This window comes from Thamnophis sirtalis, unplaced genomic scaffold, assembly GCF_051295495.1.
Source record: "Thamnophis sirtalis isolate CommonGarterSnake01/CBP01778 unplaced genomic scaffold, rThaSir2_p1.2 scaffold_2, whole genome shotgun sequence".
Classification (NCBI taxonomy): Eukaryota; Metazoa; Chordata; class Lepidosauria; order Squamata; family Natricidae; genus Thamnophis; species Thamnophis sirtalis.
This window is the reverse complement of record NW_028261382.1, coordinates 134,290,924-134,315,833: the sequence shown is the minus strand read 5'-3', so window position 1 is coordinate 134,315,833 and position 24,910 is coordinate 134,290,924. Positions and strand designations below refer to the sequence as shown.

The following is a 24,910-nucleotide window of genomic DNA, read 5'->3' as shown; positions in this document are numbered from 1 at the left end:
ATTTGTCATCCCTGCTAATATTATAATATTCAGTATCTGCTGAAACTGTGCAGACTATGACTGGACTCCACCTTACCCATATTCATAACTTGAGATTGTAAAATTTGTCTTGGAACAGCTTGACTGTTAGATCTCAAGGGAAGGCTGGGTGTTGGGTTACGTATCATGCCTCCTTGGATTGGCCTGTTCATGGCACTTGTTGTGGCGGCACAAGTCACTCTCACAGCAGCAGCTTGGCTACCCCAGTCTCCTGATGACATAGCGGGCCGAGGAGTATTACCAGCAATCATTCCTATTAAAACACACACATGTTTATGTTCAATTATGGCTTCAACCCAGTGCTAAACTGTTTTTAATGCCACTTTTACAATCAGCTCATAAGTCAAGCCATAATAATCAAGAATGCTTTCAAAAGTAGCAACTAGCATTGATGCAACATCTCGGTCCCACTGCCAGTTTAGTGCCATGGATAGGTATCTGAGCATATTTTTTCACAAATATGTGCTCCCAAAAATAATAATCCAGTAAAATATGCATTCTTACAATTAGAAAAACCAGAGATCCTTGTGTTATCATATTAATTTGCTCAGATTTCAAATAATTAAGAGAGAATTCATTTCTGAATAAACATCCTTAGGCTTCTACTTTAAAAGTGCAATATTATAGCATAACCAGTCCAATGAAAATACATTTATCTGAACTCAAGTGAAATTCTCCTGAAAATAAAAATGCCCAGCATTGGGTAACGGTCTCATGATCCAATTCAACGTATTTTATGTTAGTTTTAGGGTACTGCTGGGGTAAGTGATCCTTGTAGTCAGATGCCTATTCTTTCTATATTAGAAGCAATGTGTTATCACAGAAAAAAAATCACCAAATATATTTTTTTACCTGGATTATTATTCCCAAGATTTCCTTGATTTCCCATCATTCCTTGACTACCCAACATGCTGGGCTGAGGTATCACTGAATATGGACTATTGTTTCTTATGGGTGGAAAAGTTGCAGCACCTGGTGCATTTTGCAAAGCAATGTCAAGCTGCAAGTTCTGGTTCGGCAACATCCTTCCCAACTGCGCTTGTCTTGCATTGGTAAAAGCTGAACAATAGAGGGGGGGAAAAGATGAAAAGGGAAAACTGGGAGCTTTGAAAATTACATTATAAATATACACCCGTGGTGGATTCCGGGCTGTACGGGCGTACCGGTGGTAGCTGGGAGCAGCAGCCACCAGACCAGAACGGTGGCTTGTTTGGCCCACCCACCACTTTTTGATGCAAACGGGCCAATTACACATGGTCGCCCAGCCCCTGTGAGACCTCCGCTGAGCAACTGAGTGTCGCTGGGCGGTGGCATGCCCGATGAGAACACCCGGCCCCGTCACAGCATACCGGTTGCGACGGGATCCAGAACTCACCACTGATATACGCCATTAAGTTCTTTTCAAATTAATTTAAAAACTAGGTTTCAAAAACAAATGCAGATATTTATAGACATTTGACAAAAGTTATTTTTAGACTTTCAGGTGAATCCACAGAGAATTTAAAATTAAATGAAAAGCTCCACCATCTACTCTACCAACATCCATCATTCAGCTGGAGATTCCTGCACTGATTTCTGACGTGGTAATATTTTACAAAATTGTTTTCATGCTCAGCCTCTGTCTTGATACAATATTAATCTTGTCATTTAATAAAATATTGCATTTAAAATGAATGAAACTTAATAGAAATTACAACAATTTCTCTAAGACCTGACTTGTATGGATTAAATGCATAACCTCATAGCACTAACTTTGGATTTCATGCAACAGAGAAAAGTAAAAAATATGTTTGATGCTCCCTTCCTTGCCTGCTTAAGTAATAGTCTGTTAAGTTTCACTTTAGAGCTAGGATGGGAATTCTTTTTCCTTAAACTGCAACACAATCATGTTTTATGAATTAGTACATTAAAGAAACACTTTTATTTTTGTGCCTTGGTGAAAATTGAGCTGATAGAACGTAGGTGTTCAATGATTTCATTGTACAGTGCAAGTCATAACCATGTGGTAATCCCACAGATTAGTGATGGAAATAAAATAAAACTTTCAATAAAATGAAAAGCTATTTATTTATTTCTAAGTCAAACAATATTCTATTACGGTAGTTGGAAGATTTCACCATGCTGTGATTTATTAAGGTGAGCAGCAGGTGGTGCTGTTTGTTCACTGAAGACTTATAAAGCCTAGCAACAATCTGAAACTGGCATGGTGGCTTTTGAAAAGATTCATTTCAATACTATTATCTGTTTCTAAAACCCGATAAATAGTTCAGACTCACTGCTCTGAGAGATCCTCCCTGTGGGTTTCTGGGATCCAACAGGTGTGCCAGGACTGTTGTCACCTGTAATCTGCATGAGGTCATTGATGATGGCTTGTTTGTCAACTGATCCTGCTGAAGCAACTTGTCGGGTATCTGGGAAAAGTTGTGACAACTGGCTATTCTGTAGATCATCTAGAATTTCTTCCAGGTTATCAAGCTCGCTGCCAGGCTTTCATGGAATTTGAAAAGAAAACACACATTTTTCATAGGTCTTTTAATCTGGGCTAGACCAAAATACTAGGAAACAGAATCAATACCTCAGCATTAAAAACATATCTGAAATCTGTTCCTGAAAAGAAAGAGATTTACTTGTGTCTCACTTAAACTAGACACCAGGACACACATAACCCTTTAGTGTTCCTTATCATGGTGCCTTCTGGAAGTACAAAATAGGCCAAAATATAGTCTCTTAAAAACTAACTAGTAAAATTCTCTGTCTGTAGTTTAGCCATGAATTGGCAGAGAGATGTCTCCAAGGGGGAGGGAGAGGATGCAGATTTCCATGGATGTAACAAAGAATCTTTGTTCAACAGAAATCAACACTCTGTCATTACTGTAATTCTGCTTGGTTATAACAGGACTAAAAATGTTCTATGTAATAGTTACTTCCACATGGTTAAAAACATTTTACGTTTCATCTGAACTTTCAATCACGGACAGAAAAATGTGAACCATTTAAAGAAATGAAGACAAAAGAAAATATAATAACTTTTGCGGCTGGAAACTTATAAGTTGAACCAATGTACTACTGCTCAACATGTAATAAATTGAAGAGTAAAAAAAAAACCTAGGGTGAGAGAAGTTTGGAGAAATATCTCCAATTTCTTTTTAAAAAAAGAAGAGGAGGAAGTCACAGAGTATTAGTAAACCTAATAGGCAATAATCCCCTTAAACCCAACAAAAGAGGTACAATAGGTGTAATAAATTCCAGAACTTTGCATACTACCTCAGAATAGCATTGGAGCCTCGTTTCAAATGGAGGATAATACTATAGTAAGCATTGGGCTTCTTTTAGTTCCCTTGCACATGTTACTACCATGCCCTCAATTTATAAGTAATAATTTTAAAGGATTGGGCTTTTAACAGTCCCATCCTCCAAATATGAGCTCTACCAGCTTTAGAAATGCACAGCATAAGCAAGCCAGACAACAAATGTCTGTTCTTTACATACTTCAAAAATAGCCAAACAAAATGCTGTAAGAAACTTTTCTTTTGTTTCCTCCCTTGTCAGAATGGCTTACAAAGTATGTTCGTACACCTAGAATTCTGAAATAGGATTGGGGGGCCATGAAGCTCCTGGGCTTCTTTAGACCTTTCAGGTTAATCTGTGGACAGAAAACCAAATATATAAATTGGAGGCAGGGATGGGGTGTGTGTGAGGTGAATCATGTCCCTAGAGAACAGGTATAGAACAGGCTGGAAATATAAACAAATGAAGCCAGAAAATTATCAACCCCACGTAGTAAAAGAGATCGGTATAAAAAGTAAAGTGACAACAACATAAGAAATACCACATACTGGAAAAATAATTCATTTGAAAAATAAAGATAATTAAAGGTTACTAATATACAGTACATTGTTGAAAATATTTTCTATGAACATTTCCTTTTCATTACCTATTATGTTTTACAACGTTAAATAACATTAATTAAAAATGTAAAAGATGATTATGTTAAGAATGAGTAATTCCTACAAACAAAAAAATAAAAGCAACAAATATAGTAAAGGAATTGCTTCTTGTGCTCTCATGCTATACCCAGACCTTGACTAGGAAGGAGTGACAAATCAGCAGGCCAATAATCTAAAGTTTACTCAAATGCTAGTTTGAAAACTCTTGGGCAGAAAGGCTGGAAAAACCTGCCAGAATTTTTTAGGAGCTGCTTTATTTAGAGAAGATAATGTCTGGACTAGTGGCCAGTGTCAGCATAACCAGAATAAATTATGCTTTTGTGTATTTTTTGTGTGTGTTCTTTACCTAGTGGACCTGCAGAACAAATTGATAAATATAAAAAAAATCCATCAAACAAAACCACTTCTGGAAGATTAAAATTCTTGTTTCTTAGTATAGTAATTTAAAGTTTTTTTGCAATGTCTTCAACACTTAAGAAGCAGACATTTCCACTGCTGAAGCACCACTGGTCTGTTGTCAGTGTTCCATTATGACTCAGACTTTTTCAAAAGAGCTTTTTCAGACACATATTAAGCTAAGACTTTCCTAAGTAATGTGCATCATTTTGCTCTTGTACCCACATATCACACTGATCATATCTGACCCAAATGCAAAGTCTAGAGAAATTCTCTAGAATTTTTTATTGATTGCTGGAAATATTCCCAGCTTAATTTTGGGTGGAGGTAGGAAATGCAGTAGTGGGTTGCTGTCAAACACTGAAGTATCTCATAGTGTTTAGACAAACCTAACCAGTTTTTCTATATACCGTTCACAAGGCATAGTGATAGCTAGTAAATGGAATGGAGACAGGGAAATGTATGATAACGCTGCTTTTACCAGATGAGTGTTATGTGGAAACTTTGGTAGAGGACAGCTTTTCAAAATATCACAGCTAAATATTACCAGCCCAACCTGAATAATGAGGCAAGCATCTTTTATGGAAGAGTCTTTCCTGTTTTGTCAAGAATTGTTCTCAAGCAGTTCCAGCCTTAATGTTTTCCAACAAATTATGTAGCAGCTGAAGAAACAGGAGAAATGGTCACCTCCATTTTCTCCCTTAATTTTTTTTTTATGAGCATGATCAGATATGTAACTTTGATAAAATTATGTGAAATAAGGGGATCAACTTTAGGGATATTCATTAAAGTCTCATGCAGGTTCCCAGGCTTGAACATGGCAGGTTCCAGACCTGAACCTTGGTTAAAAATTGCTCTGAGTATTATGAATACTGAAATTCATAGTCCTTGTTGGGTAGACGTGATCCATCTGATTCATAACAGTTTTTCATGTAGTTGCTGCACTGTTTCCAAATTCACCTTTTTAGTTTATAATCACTTCTATATATCAAAGATTATGTAGGTAAAACCTGTCACTTGTATTTGTCATGTAATGCATAAGAAAATAAACTACATCAGAAACTTTACTACCTTTTTCAAACTTATCTGTCAAAAATTAAACTGCAGAGGAAAAAAATTATGAAAAAACATTTTTTTCTATTCTGCAAAAAATAAAGTATACACTGTGCCAGATTCTTTTTCTTTCTTTTTCTTTTATGTCTTCGTTTAAGTACGGAAAGGTGAAAGGAAGAGCCGGGTTAATAGTTTCTCTCTGATATTTTTCTATAATGATTTGTACTAGTAGAATATTATGACAGAGTTTTTTTCACCCAAGAATGTTTAAAAGAATGTACAATGATGCAGTCAATAAAATCTGTACCAACAATGTGGAAATAAAATGACAAAGCTCAAGGACAACATAAATTATACCACTACTATAGAAACATGGGATTCATTTTGCAGAGATTTAAGAGGCAAAGTAAAAGCAAGTTCTGTAAACCAAGCAAATTTCTTTTGAGTTAGAGGAGAAAATGTACCCAGAAATTAAGAACATTGTTTCTTATGCAAAACTTACAGCAAACATGAAGAACCCAAAACTTTCAAATATATTTGGATCATGTTTCCTGTAAAAATGAGACTTCTATATAAATCTTGATTTGTACACTTTCTAATTAGTCTTTGCGTAGAAGCATCTACAAGCTTACATATTTTATGTTCAAAACACTTTGTTTGCATTTAGTTTTGCATCCCCCCAAACAGTATTTTGCTTCCTGCTCAATTTACATTTTATGATTCTAAATCAGGTGTTAAGACTGAATGTTACATATTTCAAGTAGCTTCTATCAATGGGTGTCATTCTCATCCCATATTTACATTTTCATCTCCAAAGCCGAAATTAAGTGGCACTTTCCCGTTCAGATTTTTCAGCCAGTGAAGTCTTGGCAACAGAAACAATGGTAGTGATTCTAATCACAAAGAACATTGTGTCGGAAGTGATACAGAACAATAATTGTTTCTGTACCCATCTCTGATACAAATAAGATAAACAAATGAATAAATAAAATACAACCCCTCACAAGTTCTTACCTGTTCATTCGGCTCAAAGCGCATCTCTTCTTTTTCAGTCTTAATAGCTACTGGCTTTACTGTGCTACTGGAAGGGTCTGTCTTACTGTCCGACCTTTCCAGTTTGGGGGTAATGTCTGGTAAACCAATTTCTTTTGTATCATCTTTATCTAGCAAGTAACGAAGTAGTGCATTTTCTTTCTTCTTGGGACTCACTGGTTCCTGTTTACAAGTTATCTCTGAACCTGGAGCTGTGCTACTGGTCTCCTGGTTCAGTTCTTTGCCTGTGGCCTCTGCTGTGAGCTTGGCCAAATCTACAGGAGAACTGCTGTCCTGCAAGAGCCTGTGCAAAATTTTATGCTTCTCCTTGAGTGAGGTTCCATGTGCTGAGCCAGAACCAGATAAACTTCCCATGGAGTCCTTGTTAGTATCTCCCATAGTATTAGCCAAAGATGAAGGCTCCATCTGATCAGATTTGGTGGTCAGCAGCTGTAAGAGCTTTGTCTGGCTTTTGCCATCATGCAGTCTGTTCTGTCCATCAGGTCTTTCACTGCCAACTTGGGACATGTTGTCATTATTTTCTTTCTGTTCTCCTGAATGGCAGACACTTTCCGCTTGTCCAGTTGTTTCTTCCGATTGTTCCCCATGCAATCCAAAGCTATCTTTAGAATCCAGATTTCCCATTTTAGTTAGCTGGGGAGGATTCATACTTACAGGGGAATTCTGTAAATTACCCATTTTTATATCAGGTGAAGCCAACGAAGATCCCAGAGAGACTCCATGCCCCTCACTGAGAGCCTGAAGTGCATTGAGGGAACTGTTGGTATAACTATGGCTATTTCCTGTGCTGCTGCAAACTCCAACAGGTGAATGCAAGTTTCCTGCAGGAGAAAACTGGTTGGGTGGGATCCGAGGACTTCCTGCCACTCCAGGACTCACACGATGCCTTGGGGAAAGCATAGAGTTTGGCTGGCCAGGTGTCATGCCAGGGCTGTTTTGAGAAGGACTATTCATTTTTAGTGCATAGTTACTACCCTGAGGAGTGGATGTTTGTATATTTGACACATGGTTCATCCCACCTGAACTACTAAACCTGCTTGTTGGCATACCCATTTGTTCCTTTGGGCCATTTATGGCAAAATTCATATTGCTATTGATGGTCATATCCTGACCTGGATTCCCACTGCACATGGCTTGATGGGCAGGACTGTTAGAGCTAATTGTGTTCAATGGCTTTCCCAGTACTTGTCCAGTTAAATCCTGGTTCATCCCACAGACATTCTGTTCCCTACAATGTGAAAAAAGAAGAAAATACCTATAATATTGTATTTTAAATTAAAACAGCTTAATAAAAAGATACCATAGAATATTATGCTCATAATCAATCCCATATGCAAAAATAAGTGCAACATTTGTTTAATCTTACTATATCTTAAAACCTATATGTTTTTTTATAAAAATAAACAGAGCAGAAACTATTTCTTACAACAAATACCTTAACCATTTTCAGTTAAAAAAAAAAAGATAAATATGCTGATTGGTGATAAAAACATCTGTTGATTCTAACATATGTATTATCCTATTATGTAAAAAAATATCTAAATCTTTGATTTGTCTAGAAGATAGTAGGTTAGGGGAAACAAACTTGTGTGATGGGGCTGAAACAGCAAAGTACAACAATTAGGCCAGATACTGTGATCATGAGACCTATAGGAGGGTAATTGCCATAAGAAATAATTAGTAATTAGCTAGCTATACTGGTATCAAATTATACAATTCTCATTTTACGTATGCAGATGAAGATCACTTAATTGGGAGGCTACCAGTATCACCAGTATATTCAGGCTTCAAAGGCTTGATGTCACAAACAAAATTGGACATTTAAAGTTATTTTTTAAAAAGACTAAATACCTTTGTCTTCTAACATGGGGGCTGATATAGAGGAATTTAGTTAGTGTAAAGAAGTAGGTAAGAAGTGCCATTCTGGGATTATGCCATTTAGGTAGTGATTCATATTTTGTAAATCTGGATCAGTACATGGTTTGCACTATTTAAAATATCTTTTAATTCAATTTTGATTAGCACATTTCAGAACAAAAGAGGAATTATTGAGAATCACAGACTCTTTGTGCCCGGAATATTAGATTCTGCACCTCCCTGATAAGCAATTTAGTTTTACTTCATTGCTTTATATACATTGCTACGTTAGGTTCTTTTATAATGTTACAATGTCAGGTTCTTTTATAATAAACCAAATAACCTACTCATTTATATATTAAGTGAAATATTTAAAAACACTATACAGCAATATAAATATATATATAACATTTCATGCATACAGAATTATACTGTATTTTAGATCAGGATTGTAATTTCAGTTCAATATAGATTTCTATGTTATTTTTATGCCATATAATGATTGTTGAACAACAATAAGGCCTCTGAAAAAAGATTTAAAGAGACTGGGTTTAAAATTCAATTTAAGTTATCCCCTTTAATGGCTAAGGTGCTGATTAAGCAAGCATCCTGCCTCTTCACATTATCTTCCAGTTAGCTATGTGGTGTTTCCTCAGGCATATATCAGTCCTCATCAGAGGATATCCTTTCCTTAACCAGCAAATAATCCAATATTCACCTGTGACTATGACAAAGATAGTGACAAAATATAGAAAGTAGCATGTATATATACTCAATTTATATAAAATGTATTTCCACTTTAATAGCTAACTTTATATTGCATACAAAAATAGAAAGATTGTGGGTACACAGAGTGTAATTAACTTTATGAGCCTTTTCATTTAGCTTTGGATCTTTTCCTCAATAAATAAATGAACAAGTATAACATTTTTGACTCATTTGTTTAATTGATATCTTTTTACCTAGTTTTAGGACTTATATGGCAAACAGATGTTTAGATCATATTTATGTAGAAATGTTGAAAATTCACAAGGATTCACAAAGTACACTGTATTTTCCATAAACATTACATATTTCTTTGACCGGCAAGTAAAATGGACAAATTCACAGCTCTATGTAAAAAAAAAAGTGACAAGAATTTGCTAACATTTAAATGTATGTAAATATATTTTTCTCAAATCTGTAGCTGCTCTAGTAATTAGTAAGACTTACAGGGAAAAGCAAGTGTTTAAAATCATGTTGTAGAGACTTTTCACCCTCTCCCACTCAAAAATATTAGAATGGAACTTCTCTTAATAAGGAACTCTGAAAACAAAAAACTTAGAATGAGATCCACCTAATTTTAGGAATCTTTGCATTTCTACATGAGTGTGTGTGTGTGTGTGTGTGTGTGTACACACAAGCTGATGCATGCATTTTCAGAAGAAAATAGTAGACAGGAATCTTTTCTGCATGACTGAACTGTTCCAACCACATTTTATCCTTCAAAAGAAAATTACACAAGTTGCAGCATGATATTCCATAGACATACAATAGATGGTAGAGGGAGGAAATGATAGTTAGCCTGCAAAGAAACATCTACTGTGTGATTGCTCTCCCTTAATATTTTACAAAATACAATAGCTTGTTAAATGCAAGTTTCAATGTAAGCAGAGGTAACACAAAGCTTTCAAGGTTACCACCAAGTAGGGAATTCAACCTATCTGCTGGGAAATCACTACTGTTGAGGAATTTACACTCTATGGCTTATTTTAGGGAATCACAGGACAATGGTTTGGGACTGAGACACAGTAGCTCTTTTTAAGAAGCTGCAAGAGGTTGAGAAACCTCTTCTCAATATTGCAGGTTCTTAAAAAAGGATGTATCTCATCTTCTACCATTTCAATCTTGTAGTGGCTGCAAGTTCTAGAGACTCAGCAGATGCTCTTTGGGGTAGCTTATATCTTATAAAAGATGCAGGTGAACATTTTGTGATAATTTGGGAAAGTTTGTTTTAAATCCTACTGGACTTTTTGACCAAAGACAAAGGATAGCTTTTTCCCCCACTCTTTTTTAAAAATTTATTTTTAAAATGTCACTTTGCAGATTTCCATCATTCCAAGTATTCATATAAGAGGGCTCTACAATATATGGAACCGTAACCAATACGAGGATGAACATTTGCAGTCCTCATTTGAGCCAAGGTGGCGCAGTGGTTAAATGCAGCACTGCAGGCTACTGCTAGATCAGCAGGTCAGCGGTTCAAATCTCACCGGCTCAGGGTTGACTCAGCCTTCCATCCTTCCGCGGTGGGTAAAATGAGGACCCAGATTGTTGGGGGCAATATGCTGACTCTCTGTAAACCGCTTAGAGAGGCCTGTAAGGCCTATGAAGCGGTATATAAGTCTACTGCTATTGCTATTGCTCCAGATGGAGCAGAGTTGCAATTGCTAGTATGCCTCACCACTAACCATGCTACCAGGAAGAAAATATAATTTAACAACTAGAGATTCCACATTTCTATTCTAAATGGGGGGATATTTTTTGGGGGGTATTTTTTGTCTTTCAGAGAGAGGATTGTGAGGAAATATTTCTTTCAACAATGCACTTTTTTTGCAAAGATGCATGACAAAAATATTTGAAGATCTTCCATAATTTTTTTGTGTGTTGGTAGATATATGAATAGTCAGTTCCTTTTCTTAACAATTTAAGGAAACTTTCCAATTATTTTTTCCCTCTTCCAAAGTTTGTGAAGTAAATTGACACAATTTACATTGATGGAAAAATATTTAGGAACTATATTTCAAAACATTTTGGTAATAATGTAGACATTCCTTGTAGATAAAAATTTGCATTGCAAGTTTCCCAGCTGAAATATTTACTTTGCTCTCTCTGTGGCATGAGAACGTGACGAAAATCAAGCAATGAGTGAAGTGGAAAAATAAAACACAAGAAATATAGAGATTCATTTTAAAATCTTTTCTTAAAAAATATTGGTACATGTTCAAATTGTCTAATATTACATGTTTTACTTATCATTTCAAGAACTACCACCAAAAAGAGATCCCAATCTTTCAGTGTGATAAATCCCTTCTCTTGACTTTGTTAATAAGAAAGGGTATGATGTATTTTTATATTGTATTTTTATATTGTGAATGTTATCTTTTTATTGTAAGCTGTTTTGTATTACATATTATGAGATTATGAATACATAAATTGGATGAACAAATAAATAACAGTTTGAAATTGTCAAACAAACCACAATTCTTTAGATGAGTGTAATAAAAATAATTAGACATGCCAGTGAATCTTTTTATTAAATAATGTTTTTAATTGAAAAGCAGAAAAAATGGAGAAAGGTTATTTTAATTTGTCATTTGTGTGCATGAAAGGCATTTTCCCACACAAAGATCCTTCCTTTAGAAAGTCTAGAAGTATTTCAATTATTTAGAAATCAATCAGATATGTAAATAACAAATATTTGCATATCTGAAGCACAGTCACATCAGTTATTTTTGCTATTTGCTTGCAAAGTATCTTGCAAAATGACTTCATTAGTAGATCAATAAAAATGTGCAAAAGACTTTGCTAGATACCCATTCCCAATGCAGGTCCCTGCCCTCTGATCTTCAAGTAGTAGGATTAAATCCAAGTTGAAAATAGAACTATAGGAACAATGCTATTAAAAGAGTAAACTAGTCATACAAAAGAGTAAACTGTTGATTTAATCTGAATACATATAATTACAACAGATAAAGATCTCATAGTGAAAAGTTGCCTTTAAGACACCATTCAGCGTTTTGAATTGCAGACACAAATTCATTTACTTATACATTGTGTTCAAGTAACAGGATAATCTTTCAAAATAAAGTTTAGATCTGTGACATTAGAATTAATTAAGAAAACAGAAGCAGCAAAAACAACTTAGCTTATTATTGCAATCTATAATTATAGCCAAAAGATATATAATCTTATAATATACTACAACTGTAACTGATGAATTTTTTAAGATAAAAAAAGTTTATAGAATTACCTGTGAAGCATATGTAAAGATATTACAAGCTGAGGTTCGCTAGTAGTCTGGGAGCGGATGAGCTTGCTCTTCGTTTGGGCAGCAACTATAGTGCCATCAGACAAAGAAAATCGATACACAGGACTGAATGCTAATCCCTGCCTCAGCACTGTAAGCAAGCAAAAACAAAAACAAAGCATAAAGACACACAGCCCACTGTAGGAATAATCACATTAAAATGGTCTTTGTCCACTAATATTATTTCTTACTTTAGAAGGCAAGAAAAAACCAGCAATTTCTTTTGCAAACACAGCAAGGCAATATTAAAGTTCTTCTGAGTTAAGACCAAAGAGCAAGTGGAGTAAAGTATTAACTGAAAGAGAAATGTTGCCAACATTGATAAAGCAATGTACCTATACATGAATGGATGGGCTTATATCACATACAAGAATAAGGTCACAAACTTTTTTCTTAAAAACAGAATGTTGTTTTTTATACTTGTAAAGCGAATTAAGCAAATTTGAGTTTGCCACACAGTTTTCATATGTTCCTTTCTCAAAATGGCTGGAAAGTGATATTTCTCAGAAAGGTTATTAGCAATTGAGATATTAAACAACATGGACTGTATAGTCTATATAATGGCTACTGTTGCTCATTTCTGCTATAGATTGCCCTTGCTGTTCTGGAAAATGTTACTACTGAGTTTCCTCTAAAAAAGCTTGTTTCTTTTTCTCATTCTGCTATCTTTCCCTCCCTGCTTCCCTCCCTTTCTCCCTCCTCCCATCGTAACCTCCCACCACCATCTCACAATGGGACTCTTTCACAATGGGACACCGAGAGGCATACAACATATAACCCCAAACTATTTTTTAAAAAAAAAATATTAAAACAATAAAGTTATTAAAAATAAAAAGTATTATCTTCAGGATAGTGATTAATATCACTAATTGTACAGCTATTTTTCAGATTCTGTTCCACCCCTGTCAGTTCCCAGGCCAAACAGCAAAGTCATGTTTTCAGGCCACTCCGGAGGGCCAAGCCTGTTTATTTTTATGTCTCTATTTATAATTCTATTAAAACTATAGGTCCAGAAGAGCTACATTTTCCTAAAAATATACACATTTTTCTTATTGTTCAAGGTTATATAGTAAACTAGCACAAACATCATAATACAGAGGAATACTTCAATAATCCAATTTAATATCCCATGATTTTTCATATTCTGTTTCTTTCTCTAATAGAAAAAAGGATTAAATCTGATTATTGTAACTTTATTTTGATACTTTATTGGAAAATGCAGTGTTGGCTTCTAGTGCTATGGGCCCAACAAACCTCCATTTATGGAAATTCTTTCAATAATTGATTTTTCAATTGCTGGCGGCTTCTTTCTGTCAGTGTTTTAATGCTTATTTTGCCATTTTTTATTTAGCACTGTAATTCTATTTTTATTTAAAATGTATTATGTTTTAATTCTTTTAACTTGATTTTGCAATTAAAAATGCTTAGATATTTCAAGTCAGCATATAAATATTTTAAATAAATAAAAATAACTGATCTAAATTTTTAACACATTAGGCTTTAGGCACTTAAAATTTAGAAAAAATGTTTTTCATTCATACACAGACACACACATTTGTATATGTAAAACATTTATATATATATATATATATATATATATATATATATATATATATATATATATATATATATATATATATACACACACACACACATACATATATATATATATATATATATACTTAAAGTCACAACCCCTGGTATGCCCAAGTGTTTATTTATTTATTTATCAGCACAAATATATATATATATATATATATATATATATATATATATATATATATATATATATATATATATATATATATATATATACATATGTGTGTGTGTGTGTGTGTGTGTGTGTGTTTATGTGTGTGTATGTGTATGTGTATATGTATATATATGGATATTAACAGATTTATCTTTGACAATCGTCTGCTTTCTTTCAGTGTAAAAAAGCACAGTTTGTATTGTTGGCCTGTTATCAGTTTGCAGTTTTCCTATATAAATCATATCATATATCCTTCCACAATTTTCTGCCTTCCAGAAGCACATTATCCTGGAAGACAAGAGTTATAATCCAAAATTTTTGAAGGACCAAGTTGGAAAAAGCTGACAAGATACATAAAATGACGTTAAAAAGCTGACAATTCTAGGCTTTTCTTTCCTGTCCAGACTTGCCACACTGGTATTGCAGAATTTTGTTTCGTTTTTTAATCTGTTTTTGCCTTCAAGTGGTCTATCCTGTTACAACATTCATCACGAAAAGTTTGGCAGAAGGAAATCAGAAAACATAACTTTAACTATGTGTGATACCCAGTGGTAGGTTTCAACCAGTGTTACTGCAGGTTCGCTCGTGTGTGAGCTTTGTGTGTATGTTCAGTTCAATGGAAATTGTTCTGTGCATGTGTAGAACTAAAAAAAAAAAAAAAGATGGTGGTGGCAGCGGCGACAAGGGGACCAGTTCAGGGGCATGGCCAGCCTGGGTCGCTGCCAGTTCATTGTATGTTTTAGCCTCCAGTCCCATAATCATCGTGGTTGCTCTTCTCTGCACGTTTTCTAGAGTCTCAACATCTTTTTAAAAATGTGGTGACCAAAATTGGATGTAGTATTCTCTGTGTGGTCTTACCAAGGCTTTATAGAGTGGTATTAGTACCTCACTTGATCTTGATTGTATCTCTCTGTTGATGCAGATTAAGATTGCATTGGCTTTTGGGGCTGCCACTGCACACTGCTGGCTCATATTTAGCTGGTTGTTCATTAAGACTCCAGGATCACAGTTACTGCTATTAAGCCTGGTTTCACCCAGTCTATATGTGTACTTTTGGTTTTTCTTGCCTAAGTGTAGGACTTTACTTTTCTCTACGTTGAATTTCATTTTGTTAGATAGGGCCCAGTGTTCAAGCCTGTCAAAATTCATATTGTCCCAAAGCTAGTTCCCTACTCTTCTGGAATTGGCATATATAATGCATTAAACAGGTGCAAGATCACAAGGAAAACCCTTATGGATGCATCACGCCTCATCTTCTGTTGCTGTTAGTCTATCATTTTCTCACAATGACTATCCAGAATATTCGCAGGAGAGGCAGACATAACTTTTCTCTACTGTCTTGATTAGGCAAAGGCTTAATAAAGAAATACCTCCTCCATTGACCAACAGAAACAGTATATGACATGTACGTGAAGTTGGTCTTCTGGGAGTATGCTCTATACTTCAGCAGAGATGGAAGGAGGGGAAAAAGGCTTTCTGACAAATAAAAGCAGTAGTAATAACAGCAGTAAAACTCAAACCTGTACATTATATGTCACGGTTGTTAGCTTTTATCTTGTCTTCCTCTAAGCATGTGACATATAACACCCAGTATTCCTTTCAATGTTTAACTTTACCTACTGACCAACATAGGACAGTCTTATATCAGGAAAATAATGTTTAGTAACTCCACAGCCAGAGTATATAGCATATAAATTGGATTTTCAGACAGAATGGTCAATATAAAAACATTTTCCTTAAAATCTTGCAAATACAAGTTACAGTTCTTACCACATTCTGCCAGAGCTATTTCACAGGATCAAAACCTTGTTCTTTAACTTTAAAATGCCACATTTAAAAAAAACATATAGTAAATGCTTATTTGGGAAATGTCATAATTTTACTTTAGAAAAAATTACAATCTAAATAAATATCCATAGGTAATTGCACAAAGTTTGCTATGAAACAACATTGAAATAATTCATCAGGACTTTACATAAACATTTAATTAATGTAAATTAGACTTTTCAAACATATAAGAGATAAGTTAAATGGACTTCAGTAGATACTGTGTAGCAGACAAAGCATTATTTTTTATTAAATAGATTCCATAAAATTATTTTCTATGTCTGTGTTTACATAATATAACTAGAATTTTTGAGAAGAAACATATTTATATTCTTCAAGTTAATAAATATATCCTTCATCCTGGCAAGTGTGCAATTAACTTGTTTTAATAGAGTATCCAATATATATGATTCAAACTGTGAAAGAGTAGCACAATACTTTTAGACTAAGTCATTTTTATATTCCCCAAACAGAGCTCAAGTTGGCTTTATAACCAGAATTCATTTTTTTCTATCACAGTTTGCTTCTAAAGTTTATCCATAGCAGTTAAAACTAACCTATCCTGTTAAAATTCACTGGTAGATTCTTAAGAAGGAGCGTTATGGCTCTACTGGTGGGCAAAATCATGAGAATAAAGCTCCCCAGAGAACCAAGACCAGAATAAAGCATTTCAGCAGGAGTCAAACGTTAAAAATTATTTTTGCCATTGAATATGCACTATGCTATGAAATCCATTATTGTTTCCATGCAGAAAATATGAAACTAGTTTAGATATATAAAATTTACTGAATTTATTTGGAATTACAGATTATTGCCTTCTCGGTTTTCCTAAATTAAGTCATTTTATTCTAGATATATGAATATATTGCTTTTAAAAGAAATTTCTCATTCAACTCGCGCCTGTGGCTGTATGTGCAGGTAATCTTTGTGTCTCAGGATTCATAAAATTTTGTTAGGTTCTTTATAGATTTTTTGAGGCAAAAAAAATCCTTTCTCTTTAATTTCCTCGGCTGGACTATAGGGAGGTTTTCTTCACTACACTGTCTGAAGTATGTTAAGAAACTGTCTGAAGTGTGTATGTGTGTGTGTCTGTGTGTGTGTCTGAAAGATCTTGAGAGAAAGAATGTGTCACTAATTTTAAAAGTTTTCCCTGTCCCAAACTGTAAACATTAAACTAGTTTTGATCCAAACTTCTAACAGAAAATTGTATCATTCAAACTATTATAAATGGTATGGGGTTCTAATATGAGAAAAGCATGTTCAGTGGTTTGGTATTTAAATAAACCTTTTCAGTTTTTAACACTTGTTAATTTCTTCTCTTACAACTTTTGTAGTCTGTTTAAAATATTCTAATGTTTTTTTTTGTCAACAACAGTGGTGCTGCTCAAAATTATTTACATAAATAGTACCAGCCATCAATCAGTCATCAACAAACACATAGAGATAAGTTTATATAGCATTCAAAAGAGGCAATAAAAAGCTAAGAAGGAAACAGAAAGACAGACCACATCCTCTCCAGCAGCCTACACCCAGATAAACAGGATTAACACCAGAAAAACAATCAAACATGAAAACAATACCCTATTCAATGAACTACCAAGGAGAAAATCACACCCCCAGGCAAGCTACTATATATCACATCCCCTGTCAATATTGGCAGGGCAAGCTACCCCACACTTACTAGCACTGATAATGTCAACTGTTATGGTAATGAAATGTCTGCAAGCAAAAGCCAAGCTCAGGCAGCAAGAACTTATATACAATACATCTATTCTACCGTATACAGTCTTCAATCTGTTTGCTGATTTATTTTTAAGTTTTTCACTTTTTCTTTATTTTACTGGTTTTTAACAATTTTGGCAATGTATATTAAATTTTATTTAATAAATGACAATTTCACATAATTTTTCCGTAAGAGTTATTTTTAATTGCCACAACAGGTAATGCTTAACCTTAATTCAATATATCAAGTAAAAAAATGAATATCCTTACCCTCTTGGTGATGCCTCTTAGCAAAAGATATATCTCCCTCATGTTGTGCATAGAATCTCTGAATGCACCTTCTCACCACATCTTCCCAACCAGGTTTCATAGCTGCTCTCATGGTACTAGTGTCCAGTGACGTTATTTTGCCTGTTTATACATATGCATACACATATATGAAGACACCGATGCGAAAGATTGTTCAGGACTTGTGAATTTTTAAAAGTAAATATTTTAATGTGTTCTTTGTACCTTGTAAATCCTGACGAGTACTAAAAGTCTCTGAGGAGGGCAGAAGTGGCCTTTCCTTCATTGGAACTCTTCGTGCCACACAAATCAAGCAAGATTGCAGATCTTTAATGGAACAAACATATTTTTTTAATCAAACAAAAGTATCTATTAGTGTAATACAGAATCACTGAACAATTCTGTAATACAGAATTATAACAAGAAAGCAAACAGGACAATGGCATACAGAAAGGACTATTTCACTACTATAGCGATGTTCCTTAGTCCCCAAAGAATCTCTAAGTTCTTTTGACTAAATTTCACATATGAGGATGGCAGTATTCCTCAAATCAACTGTTTTGCAAGTAGTTATTGATAAAACTCTGGTTAGAGCACAAACAATTTTTTTTGAAAGACTGGAAATCTTATCTGTACTATTTGTTGAAGAAAAAAAATGAATTGATGATGCACGGATTTGAATATTAAGAAAGATGATTAAATAAGAGGGTGAGGGAATCTGCAAAATATTTAAGCATAAAAAGGGACACTAAGATTACAACTATCTGTTGAAAAGAATGTAAGGTCATTTAATCTAGTTTTGTTAAAAACATTTCTTAAGACTTTTTTTTCTCCTTTTAGCCCTTACTTTATAAAAATTCTTAATACATAAATAAAGTAGAAAAAATAAAACTGTGCAATGCTTTTTTTAATTTCCTTATGTATCTAGATTATTCATGCTCTGCCATGCAGGTTAAACCAGACTTAATTCCATTAAACCCAGAGCTTAAAATAACACAAATATTCATTTGTGTAAACAATTCTTTCCTTCAATGCTCAGCAATCAGTAACACAATATTCTTTTTTACAAATTGCAAATCATGAGTTGTTACTCCTTAATGTATACTCCTTATAACCATAGTTTTTTCTCTGGCTCCCTTATAAACTTGATCTGCATTCTAAATAGAAAATGACAGTGCCGCCTTAGAGTAATACTAAATTAAAGAAACTACTAATAAGCAGTTCTCAAAGAACTCCTGAATGCATATATTTAATGCTGAAGCACTGCTTGTTGACAACTATATGCAAGTCAAATAGGCTTCTATGTCAAGCAAAGAAAGTCTAGAAGAATCTTGCAGACTAAATCCATTCCAGTTTCCACTTTTCAACCAGCTAATATTCAAAATATTCTGGTACAATTTATTTTAGTTTCATCCTTTTAGAAGACCATAATATAAATGAAAGAAATATGTTTAGTTTACCTTTTTCACCTGTATAGCACACCTATCTTGAATGATGTACTTTTAATTTATTTTAGTTAGATTTGTAGTCTGCAAGAACTCAAGGTGACACACATTACATTCCTTTCTACTATTTTCTCCACAATTATAACCCAGTGATAATAATAATTACTTAGTGAGCTTATATAGCTGAAGATTGACCTGCTTTTCCTATTATTCATGTTCATTCACTGGTATTTCATTCAAAATGCCTTATATGGGAATGCTTATAAATTTGAAAATTGAAATGCTTTTTAACATTTTTTAAAAAAGATAATGAACTAATTACCAACAAACTTAATAAAGTAAGATGTAAGCTGTAATTTATAAAAAGTAAGTCCTATGTAACAAACAAATTCTATCAACATTTTTAGATATGCATATTTTAGACCAAGTTCCATGAAACAATGATATGTGCATTCTACAGCGTCAGCTTGGAGAACACATTAAAAGTATTCAGATGCAATAATTACCATTGCTTATATATAATAAGCAAATAATATGCACACTGATCTGCATGTACTGAGTATCAGCAAATGTTTAATTTGAACTCTAACATTGTATTAGTCAATAAGATAATTAGAGAGATCATAAAATATAAAATGTTGTCTGTGGTCTTGTATTTATGTAAATAAAGATTAATTTAGATCATATAAGTAATGTATGGTTCACATACAACTCTCTCAAGTTTTTGTTTTATGGTTTCTGCCTACTTTAACCTCCTTTGTGGTAAATGCATTTTGGAGTGAATGTGAAACCATACATAGACTCCTGAAAGACTGTTAAATCAGTTGTTAGTTTGTTGTTTAGTAACCAAATTGTGTTTGTTGTTTAATAGTAACTAAATTATGCCAAGAAAAAAAGACAGAGGAGGAAGCTATCTCCATACAGATAAAATGTACCTTCACCATCTTCCTTGATGGACTTTGGTTGAGAAACCGCAAAGCACTGCATAGTTTCATATTTCTGATGTGCTTCCTGGTTTTCATGACTTTCTTCTTCAGAATCGGTTAAAGGTTTTACTAACATCCGACAGTTAAAAGTATGGCTATTGCGCCTAGGAGATTCACCAGACCAAGATCCGCCATTCACTAAATAAAACAAAGTTCATATAGAATAAATAGGTGCTTACCAAGATGTTATGAGCAATAATATTTAAAGCCTTAAAAGTAATTTCCTAGCAATCAATCTCTGAAATAGTAAATTATAGTCTGTGCCAGTACTGACATGGTTGCTGACTCAGGACTAGTTCAAAGTTGTTGTTATACCATATTTTCTTCTTGAGCTAAATCCTTACCACAACATAAGCACTTATTCCTTAGTTCAGTGGTCCATATGTTTTTTATATCAATATTGCATCACAATAAGAAAAAAAAATACATCATGGGAAACAAGCTGATGAATATTATTTCCAACAGAAAGTAAAATTCATCTGCTGAGGTAAAACAATATTAGGCATCCACAAAAAAAACCCCTGTTTTTTCCCTGTATGCTTAATATTGGGATATAAAAATGAACTCTTTAAACACAACAGAATGTACCTGCTGGCAGACAAATATAATGTATAATTTGTAGGTACCTGAAATGAGCAATAATTCTGGCAGCTACCACTACCAAGAGTTTCTTTAATATTTCAATTTTAGCAGAGTCTATCTTCTGAGTGTCAAAATAAAAAAAAAAATGCCCCTTAGCAAAAACCATTAGTTCAACATGCACTGAATTAATCAAACTTCTCTCTCTCTCTCTCTCTCTCTCTCTCTCTCTCTCTCTCTCTCTCTCTCTCTCTCTCTCTCTCTCTCCCCCTCCCCCCCTCTCAAATAATGGCAAACTATGTGTAGAAAGTAGTCAGGAAGATCTTGGAAAAGGTATTCAAATACCATGAAGTATATAAACCTATAAAGATCAGAATCATGCAAGCTATGATTGGAACACTCTATGGAAGTGAAAGTTGGACTTCAAATAAGCAGGCACCTTTTGAACTTTAATTTTGGGAAAGACTTCTGAGAATATTATGTTCAGTCAAGAAAACAAACCAATCAATCAACAAATCAATCCAGAGTTCTCATTTGAGCCATAAATGACCAGGCTCAAATTATTCTACACATTATATGAAAGCCCACTCTCTGGAAAAGGAAAATGATGGGAAAGGTGAAAGGAAAGTGAAGATGAGAACAATCAGCAGCAAGTTGGATGGAGTCAGTTACAGTGGTGATGAGGGCACATTGGAAGATTTGAAAGAACATCAGTCAGATCATCACAAATAAAATCTAATGTTATGTTATCTGTCAATAATAACTCAATGATACATAACCAATCCATTAACAACTGCACTTATAATCTTGTCAACAGAAGGAAAAGGATAGTTCATTTTTTGTTGGTATTAGTGCAAAAAAGAATTCAATTTAAAAGCAACCTCTCTGCTTTACCTGCCAATCAGCTGAAATGGACAATGACCAGTCCCAGCAGAAAACAAAATGTTCATTTCCTGCTGTACTCTGATGATCTGAGGTGAACTCTGCCTTGAAATGTGGGTTGGGTGTGTGTAGCCGGGGAGGCTTATGTGTGTGTGTGATCTCAGAGATCACGGTGGGCATACTATTGTTATCCATCCATTTTAATTTTTAAGGATTTCACTGGATATGCTCAGAAGTGCCCATCACCATCGGTGGGTCCCATCTGACTAAGAAAGTTCTAGGCTTATATCCATTCATTCAGTAATCATTCAAAGTTATGGTGCACTGAAACATGGATTTAATGGCTAGTCCTTTAAATTCTATTATGAGACCCATAATAGTCTGAAAAGATTACTAATCCCTGATGAATTTATGTCATGAAATCAAATGATGGCAAAACAAAAATACAAAAGTAAAGAAAAACATATTCACTACAACATGTATCTTTAGAACACTTACTTCGAGAGTTTGGCAGCAGGTTTCTGACAAATTCATTATGGTCTCCAACATGTAGGATGTTATATACTCTTGTGTTCATTAATTCTTCCTGATTGTACCGTAAATACTGTGTCACATTCTCTGATACAAATACCACATTACCTTCTGGATTCACTACGAAGAAGAATCCATCCAGGGCCTGAAGTTAGGAAACAATGTTTTAAAGCACTGCTGAGAATTGAACAAGATGAAAGCAATACTATTACTATTTTATGAAATCTCTTAAAAAGGAGCAAGATTTTATTCATTATAACATTAAGATTCAAGCTGTCTGATTTTTTTTTTATTAAAACAAGGGGTAAATGCTTCCATCCCTTTTTATTAAAATAATTAAAGAAAGTTTTTACACAAGTTACTCTGCTTAACAACAAGGTACAAACATGACTGAGCCCAGATTCAAAGACGACTGAATATTAAAGCTTAGAAATAATGCTGAATTGCGTTATATTGTGCTGGGAACAAGAAAAGATACATGGCTTAAATTTATTATGTGAGTTTTCAGCAGACACATAATCTAACACATCTAACATACAAAGTTCTAGTGCCATGATGGCGAACCTATGGCATGTGTCCCCTGAATGGCATACGGAGCCATGTTGCTTGGCACGTGCAGTGTCACCCATTTCTCTTCTGGGGTTTCTTGTGCGCATGCACCTGTGACAATCATCTGGCTTTCATGCGTGTGGCAGTGCCAGAAACTGGAAGAGCTGGTCTTCCATTTTCCTGCATGAGGATGCGACTGGGCAGGTGATCGTCATGTACAGGTGTGCCAAAAACCCGGAAGACTAGCTAGCCGGCATGCATGCGTGTGCCGGAAACCAGAAGTTTATTTTTGGGCGCGCGCATGTGCCCTTCTTCCGGGTTGCAGTCCAGACAAGTGCTCCCTTTTTGCCACTTGGTGCCAAAAAGGTTCACCATCACTGTTCTAGTGAGTAAGTAGAGTAGAAAAGCTAGTTGCAAAATTCTGGAGCATGAAGGGAAAATTAAAATGTAACCTGAAATTTTGGGAGATCAATGGAATTATGAACATCTAAATGCTAAATCTATTTGTCATAATATATATTGAATTATTTATACTGAAAAATAAGCTACTTTTAAAAGCATATTTAATAACTTAGGCTGCAAATATAAGAGAAGCCTCACCGTACCTAACTAATCTTATTCCTTGGTTGATAAACACAGATATGCATTATTTTAATTTAATTAGTGACTCACAAAACTAAAACCATGTTAAGATTCTGGTAGTAATCTAGATGCACAAATGTCTCGCCATAAATTCAAATTGGTATGCATAAAATCTTTCTTTTAATCTCCCCCCTCCCAGATTTTAGCATAAAGTAGCACTGAAGTGACAGAAATCTATGCTTTTTTGTCAGGTTTAGAAATCCTGTCTTTAGGCAGAGTCATAAATATACCTGTTTTTGCAAATAGCATAGTTTTCTATTTTGGACCGAACAAACTAAATCATTAGATAGATTTAACTTTGCTAGGCTGAAAAGAGTTTGCAATGGGGACCTCAATGGTACAAAACTCGAAAAGGTATCAGGATGATTTGCCATTGGGTATCTTTTTTTTAATGCCCAAAATTCAGAAGGATATAATTGCAATTTTGAGAAACTCAAACAAGAATTTAATATATTTTGGGAAATATTAAAAAATATTTAATATATTTTTCAACCCCTTGAATTGTAATGTAATATAATATAATAAAAATGAACAAGGAAGCAGTATCTTGTGGTAACTGAGTTGTTATTCTAACCTTTCTTATCTCTACTTATCAGTAATTTATTTTCCATATGAATTCTGGCTTTTTTATATGACAATAAAAGATGGGATCAATGATTTCTTTTATGATATGATTCAGCTTATTGCGGAAGTTATCAGTCAATGTCAATAGTTAAAATACAGAAAAGCTATGTTCTAGTTGATTTTCTAAAGACAAACAGAAAGGATAAAATGCAAGTTCTAAAGATGTGCATTCTGTAGTCTAGAAGTGACACAGGAGAAGGCCTATTCTTTACGCCAGTTAAATGAGCTTCTGACAGCTGGGATGTCTGCACTACAAATCTTTCAGATCTTAACTATCAGGCAGGACAAATGACATAATAAATTATAGGAAATATTTATTTTCTTTTTCTGCATCTATGAGAACTAGGTACTTGATTTATTGGAATTAAATTTAGAGGATGTCAATTTTGCCCACTCAATTAGCTGAAATCAAATCATTTCAAAGTGAAGTAAAAATATATATATATTGAACAATAGCCTGCTGTTTTATGTATAGGTACATATGGCTTGTATATTTGTTAATGACATTTAATTATAAATATAATTGATATTATGAATATGAAATGACTAGAGTTATCACTGATGCTGTATTTGTTTTTCTCATGCAGAAATTCTTTACTTAAGATACTATTTTCCTAAGTATCTTTGATCATATCTTTTACACTGTGAGGTATTATTTACTGCTATAC

General features: G+C 34.2%; 1 protein-coding gene across 8 annotated transcripts in view; it reads right to left on the bottom strand.

Annotated features, from left to right (window-relative positions):
- NCOA2 (nuclear receptor coactivator 2) overlaps window positions 1-24,910 on the bottom strand; it is a 131,424-nt gene that overhangs the window by 18,732 nt on the left and 87,782 nt on the right. For all 8 annotated transcript variants that reach the window (XM_087706954.1, XM_087706959.1, XM_087706960.1 and 5 more), the window contains 9 exons: window positions 22,395-22,572; window positions 20,385-20,573; window positions 18,230-18,331; window positions 17,987-18,127; window positions 12,358-12,505; window positions 6,450-7,716; window positions 2,316-2,526; window positions 892-1,098; window positions 77-292 (listed from right to left, as the gene is read on the bottom strand). In XM_087706954.1, coding sequence (XP_087563080.1) covers window positions 77-292; window positions 892-1,098; window positions 2,316-2,526; window positions 6,450-7,716; window positions 12,358-12,505; window positions 17,987-18,127; window positions 18,230-18,331; window positions 20,385-20,573; window positions 22,395-22,572 — 2,659 coding nt within the window. The remainder of the gene's footprint in view (window positions 1-76; window positions 293-891; window positions 1,099-2,315; window positions 2,527-6,449; window positions 7,717-12,357; window positions 12,506-17,986; window positions 18,128-18,229; window positions 18,332-20,384; window positions 20,574-22,394; window positions 22,573-24,910) is intronic.